This window comes from Poecilia formosa, unplaced genomic scaffold (genome assembly GCF_000485575.1).
Source record: "Poecilia formosa unplaced genomic scaffold, Poecilia_formosa-5.1.2 Scaffold601, whole genome shotgun sequence".
Taxonomy (NCBI): Eukaryota; Metazoa; Chordata; class Actinopteri; order Cyprinodontiformes; family Poeciliidae; genus Poecilia; species Poecilia formosa.
This window is the reverse complement of record NW_006800540.1, coordinates 90,067-99,149: the sequence shown is the minus strand read 5'-3', so window position 1 is coordinate 99,149 and position 9,083 is coordinate 90,067. Positions and strand designations below refer to the sequence as shown.

The following is a 9,083-nucleotide window of genomic DNA, read 5'->3' as shown; positions in this document are numbered from 1 at the left end:
TTTCTGGTCACCAGCTCTTGATGACTGAAATATTTAGTAAGTATAATCTCATCCATCCATTTTCTATACACCCTTGTCCCTTTGTGGGGTCAGGAGGGTTGCTGGTGCCTCTCCAGCTAACGTTCTGGGCGAGAGGCGGGGTCACCCTGGACAGGTCACCAGTCTGTCGCAGAATCTCATGTGCCTTTCAGTCTAAAATTGTGTGAATTGTTGTATATTATCCTATAGCTGGACTTTGTTATGCATGTTTCTCTGTAACCAATGAAACGTTTTGTTTCATAAAACCATGAATGATGCACGTCTCAGTTTAAAATATATAAATTTTGTCTGTTTTTCAGAGGCTGTACCAAAGAACCAAGTGTCTGATTCAGAACACCAAAAGTTTTAAGGCTCAAGGTTGTCTGGTTTGTTTTTTTGTTTTGTTTTTTTGTTATTATTTTGTGCATGTGTCAACGCTCATAAAATAAGTTCTGGTGTAAATATTTCTTTTAAAATTATATTTTTAAGCACTGGGTTACTTTGCTGATTTTGCTTTGATTTTTTGTTATTGTGAATGTATTTTCTAAAAACCCATTGTATTAAAATGTATACTGTGCTGTTTTACTTTGTTCTAAGAAGGTTTCATGTCTTTTTGGTACATATGTATAAATAAATGTGATTATCATATTTTGTTGTGGGTAGTCTTTAATGTTAATACTATAAAATTAATAAATTCTTTGCCAAGTGTTTTAAGTGGTTGTCATCAATTTTACAATTTATTACATTAGATTAATATGTCTTGGAAACGGAAGACAACCGTTCCATGTGAAAACAGTAAGTGTGGGGCCAGCTTTCCTTTTCTACAATTTGTTAAAACATTGGATTAATATTGCATAGTAATGGAAGACAACTGTTCATCATGAAAACCTTGCATTCCAATAAAATTGCTGCTATGTTAGCATTTCCACGGACCTAGCATAACCATTATATAGCTTTTGATTTTTAAAAAGAAAAATGCGAAAGTCCACTGAAAGTAATCAGCGGACATTCAAATGAAAGTCCGCTGAAAGTCTAATGGTGATCGATTTTGAGTCCGGTGAATGTCCCGGGAGGACGTCCTGTGGACGTCCTTTGGAGTTTCATTTGGACGTCGATCAAACGTAATCACTGGACGTTCGGCGGATGTTCAAGACAAACGTTAAGCGGACGTGCTCCAAACATTCAATGCTAGCTGGGGTGACATTCACAAACGATCCGATTCTTCTGAACTTCTCTTTACTAAGAAAATAGGACTGAAGCCTCACTGAGAGCCGTTCTTGTAATGCTCTGCGTAACACTGCAGTAACTATCATTATTTTATTTAATTATATATATTATATAATTATAATATATGTGCATGGCAACTGCCATGCACACATGGCAGTTGCAATGTGTGCCATGGTGGCAGACTGCCTGGCTTCATGTAGCAGGAGAGAGGGTGAGAACAGTCACGGCGAGCGTCTTGTGCTTGGTTACTTCTTGCTTGTTGCTCTTTGGTCAGTTTTCATAGTTGAGCGTTGTTTACCATCAGGGCATTGCCATGATTGCTATGTTTTATGGTGCAGACAGGGGTGATTTCTGACATGAATGATATGGGCAAATGCCCAGGGTGTTATCTTTTTAGATAAACAGAGTATTGTTTAAATTTATTTCAGCTCTAAGTATTTACTGTAATGTCTAGGTGTTTTTTATGGAAATGTGAAGCTTTCAGAGGAATTTGATTAGGAATTTTGATCATATTTCACATTTTATTGTGTCATGTAGCGCGAGGCGCTGGTCTTGGTCTTGACTTGGTCTCGGATTAGGTGGTCTTGACTACAACACTGCTTCTATGCACCACAAATCATAATAAATGGAACATTGACAATTATGTATGATGTGCATTGATAATTTTTATGATAGTACTCATCGAAATATTATGTTTGATACTAGTTTCTCAAATTGGTGACTGTATGATGTTTTTATGACTTTAATTTAGTCATTTTAGGATATAAACAAAAACAAACATCATATCCTTCATGGGGCTAACTGTTCAAAGCAGTTAGTGGGCTAACTGCCTTTTTGCTGAACTGTGCTATACAAATAAAATTGATTGATTGAATTATTTGTGTTTTAAATAATATTTATATAAAAATTAAAAGTTAGTATGTTTATTTTTTTGAGAAATAATTCAAAAAATGCTTTACTCAAATTATTGATTTCAAGGAAAATATTCTCAGCACAATCCTTCTGTAGTCACTGCTTTTTTAATTACTTCAAGGAGTGTTTTGCATAATCAGCAGCTCATTTGCATTTCCTCACAATGTTCTGCCTCACTTTTTATTACCTGAAACCATTCTTAGCTGTGCCTCATTTATTTTAGACCTCTCAAAGTAGTATCTTTCTTCTAGTAGCCTTTTCCAATGAAAACAATTACATTTGTAATTTTGACAAGGTTTTATCCAAAACAGAAGGTGAACAAGAATAAACAACATGTGTTTACCTGCACTCCCAGAATTCCAAACACGATGAAAAATGCACAGCAGATGAGAACAATGTTCCCAATCGGTCTAAGAGATGTAATCAGGGTCTCAACAACCAGTTTCAAACCTGGAGCCCGACTTATCACCCTGAAAAAAACAAAAACAACACTAGTGTACAGTGCTGTGAAGAAGTATTTGCCCTCCTAAAAATTTCTTCTTTCGTTTTTGTTTGTCACTCTAATATTCTAATTCAGACAAAAATAGCATGAGTAAATACAGAAAGCACATTTCTAAAATGTTTTCATTGACTAAGGGAAGAAAGTTATTTCAACCAAATCATGAGTCATCTGTGCAGGGGCGCTGTATAGGGGGGAAAAGTTAGGACAATTCCAAGGGCCTCTGGCTGACAGGGGACCCTCCCACAAAATAATTTCTTTGGGGGGATCTTATAGAAATAGAAAAAAAATCGAAGGCCCTGTTAATAACAAAATTAATATTAGTATCAATTAAATGTTGTCACTCCCAGACCAAAAAGCACACATCCATATTTGCCCTGAACACCCCTCTGGATCTGCATGAAATGGTTCGTTCCTGCTTAACGCTTTAAGGTGACTGTGTTCAGCAGCAGTTGGTAGAAGACAAGAATGACTGTGGTAGTTACTATGCTGCCAAGAAAAATAATAAAGTCAGGTTTTAAAAATATAGGGAGATAGAGAGAAAAGGAATGTTCTCTACCCTCAATTTGTCAATTTGTAACCCAGTTCTTCTCCAAGAGGTGGGTAGACTGTCAATTATCAACCATTTAGCACAGTTAGCTTAGCTACAGACTGTTTGCCTCCATTTCTTTTAAAGAATGAAGGAACAAATCTACCAACATATTCATATATTTAACTTGCCCCTGTACCTTTTATCACACTTAACAACAGATGAGTCAGTCAGCAGCAGCTCTAGCCACCATACCAGCCTAATCTTCCCGTCCCAGTGATAAAGGTGAGCAACACTGTGTTCAGGGAATTACAGGGAATCCATAGAGATTTTTCCTGTCTCTCTGCTCTTTTTAGAATTACACAACAAACAATATTTAATACTGACAGAAATTCAAACAATCTCTATAAAAAGATCATAAAAAAATGGCCTCCTGTCAGTCCAGACAGTCCTACACAACATGGTGACAGCTTTAACAAATATGGAGAAACATATTTTTTAATTAAAGTTATATACTGCTGCTTGAACAAAATGCAACTTCATAGCATTTTTGAGAAGTCTTTATTGCTTTATGTATATTTTGCATGTTGCCTATGACTGTTAATAAAAAATTAAGCTACCTATTTGCATACTGTTTGCGGACTGTTGGATGTAAAATTCACTAGTAATGAATATTGTGCTAGTATCGGTATTGGACCAAAGAAAAGAAGGCAGTTGCAAGCCTTTAAAATTGTGACGCTTTTGATTGGTCAGATAGACTTAAGAAACTGTAACAGCAGGTGCACAGGAAGGGTCCAATTCAATTTTTTGTCATGGGGCCCAAGATTCCTAGCGGTGCCCCTGCATCTGTAATTAACCACATTTATTGGTTTCAGTGTCCTTAGTCACATTCAGGCCCAGTTACTGCCTGATTTGTAGAATCAAGAAATCACTAACATAGAACCTATCAGACAACATGAAGTAGGTGTTAGCGATTACCTACAACATGTTAGCGATTACTTTAGTCTCAGGACTAAAGAAATTCAAGAACAGTCCAGAAGAAAAGTCATTGGCAAATCAATCTGGAACAAGTTAAAAAAAAAAAAAAAAAAAACATTTCTCATGACCTGCACAAAAAACATTTTAAGTTAGATTACAAAATGGTAGGCAAAAACATTTCTAAGACTTTGGGACTCCAGCTAGAATGATTATTGAATGATTTAATTTGTCCAAAATGTCCCACCAGTTCCCACCTTCCTGGTCGATAACCAAGAAGGTTATCAACCAGAATTTTATAAGGATGTTTTAGAATCATCCTTTTTTCATCTTTGATATATCTCTGCTTCTTAGGTGAGACTGGGAATTAGTAATCTATGTTTATGAACTCCTTGTTGGATTAGATAAACTCCTTTTTAACAGGAATTAGACAGGCACGCCAGTCCAAAATGCACCGGCATAAATTTTAACAGGTCCAAAGAAACAAGAGCACATTTCTCCAGCGATAGCATCTCTGCACTGACTGCCTATTTATTTCAGGATCAATTTGAAAGTTCTGCTATTTGTTTTCAGGTCACTTAATGGCCTTGCACCAGCAATTTGACCAGCAGGCTGGTCAAATATGCTGGAAGAACGATGTATGTCGTTCCCTCAGGTCAGCTGACCAGATGCTGCTGGTGAATCCTAAATCCAAGAGGAAATTAAAAAATGACTGAACGTTTTCTGTTGGGCCCCAAACGAGCTTCCTCTGCACACAAGACAAGCACTCTGTTGATGTTTTAAAATCTCACTTGAAAACACTTTTACTGTTTTGATTTTAACTCAACTTGAGTCAGACATTGTTCTCACTGTTTAGTCTTAGTGATTGTACAATTCAGTGCAATGTTACTGTTTTTAGGATCTTAAGGGTTTTTATCTCTGCTTTGTGTTTTACCTGCAGTGCAGCACTTTGGTCAAGCATGTGTTGTTTTTTTTAAAGAGCTGTATAAATAAACATGTTAAGGTATGGTATTATCCACAAATGCAGAAAACATGGTGAAGCTTTTTCATGTTTGGATTAATTTGGGCTGTTTATACTATGAAGGTCTTTCCATAGCTTTTCATTCCTTTGTGTTAGAGTTATAGAGTTCATCTTGTGTTTTGCTCTTGGTGAATTTTATTTGAATTCTTCTATTAGTCTTAAGCTTTTGGTTGGTGAGAGCCTTATGTTTTTTGTTCTGCCTCTTTTCAGTTTATTTCTGCTTAGTATTCACCATCGCTCAGTTCACAACTTAGATGTTCCACATTTCTCTGATTGTTTTCACCTTGGTTCCTTGTCATATGTTCCTACTGCCTTATATGGAAGTTCCTTTATTTTGACTATCAGATAATCTCATCACCAGAGGTTTGCCACTGTCATCTCTGCAGCTGTCTGAGGTTTTATTGGCTCAAGTGGCCTTTATTTGATAGTTAATTGACAGGAAAGTGGGAAATGAGAAAGACATGCGGCAAAGGTCGGGAATCGAACCTGCAACGGCCACGTTGAGGACTAAGGCCTGCATATGTGGGTTGTGCTTAACCCCTGCGCCACCGCAGCTGTCTGAGTTCTAAAGAAAAATCCATCGCTAAGAAACACAAAGGACTAAATAATATCTTGATAGTCTTTGGATTGAAGAGACATCGGTGTATCTTTTAGGAGGGTGTGTGTAAATTTTCCAAGGCTAAAACTAACAGTGTTTCAGTAGATGGACTGTCAGACATGGTGCTAGCAGGGTGATGGCCTGTGGCTGCTTTGCTGAATCCGAATCTGGATGACATGAATTGAAATGAAGTCCACCTCTAGAAAAAACTAAATTAAAGTTTTGGAGTGGCCTAGTCAAAGTAAAGAAGTAAAGTGTTACATCCAGTTCATACGGTTTAACCTTTAACTGGCAACTAATGGTCAAAAACCATTCAAAACAAGGATGTAGACACACTAATCTATCTCAAATGCCTTAAGGCACATAGGGACAGCTTTTTTCTACTATTACATTAAATAGTCATTTGAAAACTTAGTTTTGTATTTACTCACACTATCATGGATGGATGTTTCAATGTGTTTGATGAGCCGAAATATTAAAGTGACACAAAAAAAAAGAGGCAAGAACAAAAGAAGTCTTCCAAGGTCAAATACTTTGCCATAGACTTGTAGTAAAACAGAAGAAGTACTTCAGGATGTGAGTGTAGTAGACACATGAGGAACTGTTCCATCGCCCTACCTGAGCGGACGCAGGGTGCGAAGCAAGCGAAGGACTCGCAGCATGCCCAGGATTCGATTTCCACCTGTTGATGCCATGGAGACCAGAATGTCCACCAGGGACACAAAAACCAGCACGCCATCCAGCACATTCCAGCTGCTCTGAAGGTACACACCTTCTCCAAAGTACAGGCCCATTGCTACAACCTGGTGACACACACAGATCCAACTGAATTACTTAAACAATAAAAAAGGACGAGACATAAAACTTCTCTAGTCCCCACCCAGGAGGAAAATTGACTCTTTTCATGAGCGAGATTAGAAAAAGTCGTATGAGTGAAATGCTTGTGCAGTAAAAGGGTTCTGTTATGGTTACCTTGATCATCATCTCGCCCACAAAGATGATGGTAAAGATGTAATTAGACACGCTGAGAAACATTCGCTCCTGTCACAGACACACACAGGCACATGTATGAGAGCATTCACTGACACAAAGCAAGAAGCATTTGTCATTTCAAAGGTAATGTGTCCAAGTAGCTTTTGCTTTGAGCCTGGATAGAAACATGATACATAATGAGCTGAAGAAAGGCCAACTTAGAATCCAGAGAAATTATTTAGTTTATGTAGCGAAACTACTCATACCTTAACTCAACATTATCGGAACAAGAATCCAGAGAAACCCCTACCAGTTTATAAATCATGGATTACTTATTCTTAAACGTGGGGTTATAGATTTTTGTTTTATTTTTTTCTTTTGCTCTTCTTTTGATTTGTTGCTTTGTTGTATTTCCTTCTAATTCATGTAAAGCACTTTACATTGCCTTGTTGTTGAAAATATGCTATATAAATATAATTACTTACCATAGCAGATATAGTGGACACAAAAGCGAACAAACGTGATCGCTGATCTCAAACTAAGGTTGCATCAGCTGCAAACAAATAATCCCCAGTCTGTGCAGACGGAAACATTTTGTCTTTTTCCCCCCCCATTATCTTCAGCATATGGTAAAACCTTGTGCACAAGACAAAATGAAATTGTTCTCTCCAACAGAGGAAACTGCACTTTAAAGAGATTACATGTTGTTTTAAGACCTTCCCAGTATGGGAAGTTAAATTCTTCTGCGGGCACCTCTAATAACCAATCCTGTGTAATGACTTTCTGCCACTTTAAATGACTTCTTATGTCATAAACTAGACAGTGTCATTGGTTTTCAAAACCAAATTAATCTCACAGTTTATCGACTAAATTAGTTTCAACTAAAGATGAATTCTTAACCGGAGGTTTCAAATAGCTTAAAAAGAAGAGATATCTTGCAATGTATATAATAAAAAGAATAGGTATGGAAATTAAAGGCCTTTACCAGACATGATAAGAAGAGACATCACTGATGCAAACTTCCAAAAGCTCCTAAAACAATTAAAAAGTTATCTTACCATTCAGGTTTTCATGGAACTCCTTTAGTAGTTTAAGAACAGTTAGTTACAGTAGAATAGCTTTACAAATAAATGTATTGAATAGCACCTAACTTCAGCCATATCTTAACCTGTTAAAATCCCTTTATTATGCCATCACCTATTTATGAAACATAACTCCATAAATGGTCTGGGAAGCAGACAAATAGTCCAGAAAACTGCTTCCCATGCCTCTTGCTAAATAAAATAAATTTTGTATGATCTCCACTAAAAACATAACGAAAAAAGGGCAAAAGATAATTAAGTTATTAGGGACGATGAATATGATGCTAAAGAAAGGAGTCATGTTCATTAGGTCATGTAATGGTGAAGCAGCAGAATACTGCATGATGTGCACTAGGGTTCATGAGCAGCTTACGATTAAATTTGTAAAGTTTAAAGTGGAATAACTGGTTGCATAAATAAAATGAAAATTTACCACAATACTCTGATCCTCATATTCAAATTAAAATTCCTGAAATCACCTGAACCTGACTTTGAAGGCTGCTGACTTTCACTCTGCAGTGTAGACTTTATCTGTTTTCTTTTCTTTTTTTTTCTTTTCTTTTCTGAGAGACAATGACGTGTGTCCTACACTGAAGGGTATTTCAAATGAAGCCCTGACACTACCGTATTTTCCACACTATGTTTTATGTTTTGTATTTACTACCCTAACCCTAACCCTAAGTAAGATGGACATATTATTGTGTATATTTTGTCATTAGAATATTACTTTACTGTATTTATGTCCACCGGTGAGATACCAGCTAATATTAGCTACAGTGCTTGGTGTAATACGGGTTCAGCCCCGCTATGAAGGCTAACTGAGATTCCATACATCTTATAAAAAATTTTGTATTATTCTCTAACACTGACTTAGATTATTTGACACAAGAGCCTACATTAGAAATGAAATAATGTAACATATTATAAAACTTATATTACGTGTTATAACATTCACCAGCAAACTTTACACAGGTGGTAAAAACTCCTATTTATATGTAATTCTTTCACTCTGTCAAAAGTAAGATAGCTCCTAAATCTTCCGTTTTTGTTTTGAAGGTTTCATAAAGACACGATGTGAGGAAGAAGAGGGAAATAACTTTAGAGAGAGACGGATTCACTGCAGCACGGATGAATCTCGCATCGGATTTTGGACTCAGTCTCAGCTGCTGAATCTCTGAAGCTAGAACTCGTCGGCTTAAAAACAGGTGGTGAGTAATATTAGGCCATTAGGCTATACATATATATATATA

The 9,083-nt window shown here is 36.7% G+C and overlaps 1 protein-coding gene across 1 annotated transcript in view; it reads right to left on the bottom strand.

Annotated features, from left to right (window-relative positions):
• The window catches only part of LOC103130042 (voltage-dependent T-type calcium channel subunit alpha-1H-like), a 113,202-nt gene that overhangs the window by 86,389 nt on the left and 17,730 nt on the right, over positions 1-9,083 (bottom strand). The window contains exons 6-8 of the mRNA XM_016665619.1: positions 6,752-6,820; positions 6,398-6,582; positions 2,501-2,627 (exon numbers count right to left, since the gene is read on the bottom strand). Coding sequence (XP_016521105.1) covers positions 2,501-2,627; positions 6,398-6,582; positions 6,752-6,820 — 381 coding nt within the window. The remainder of the gene's footprint in view (positions 1-2,500; positions 2,628-6,397; positions 6,583-6,751; positions 6,821-9,083) is intronic.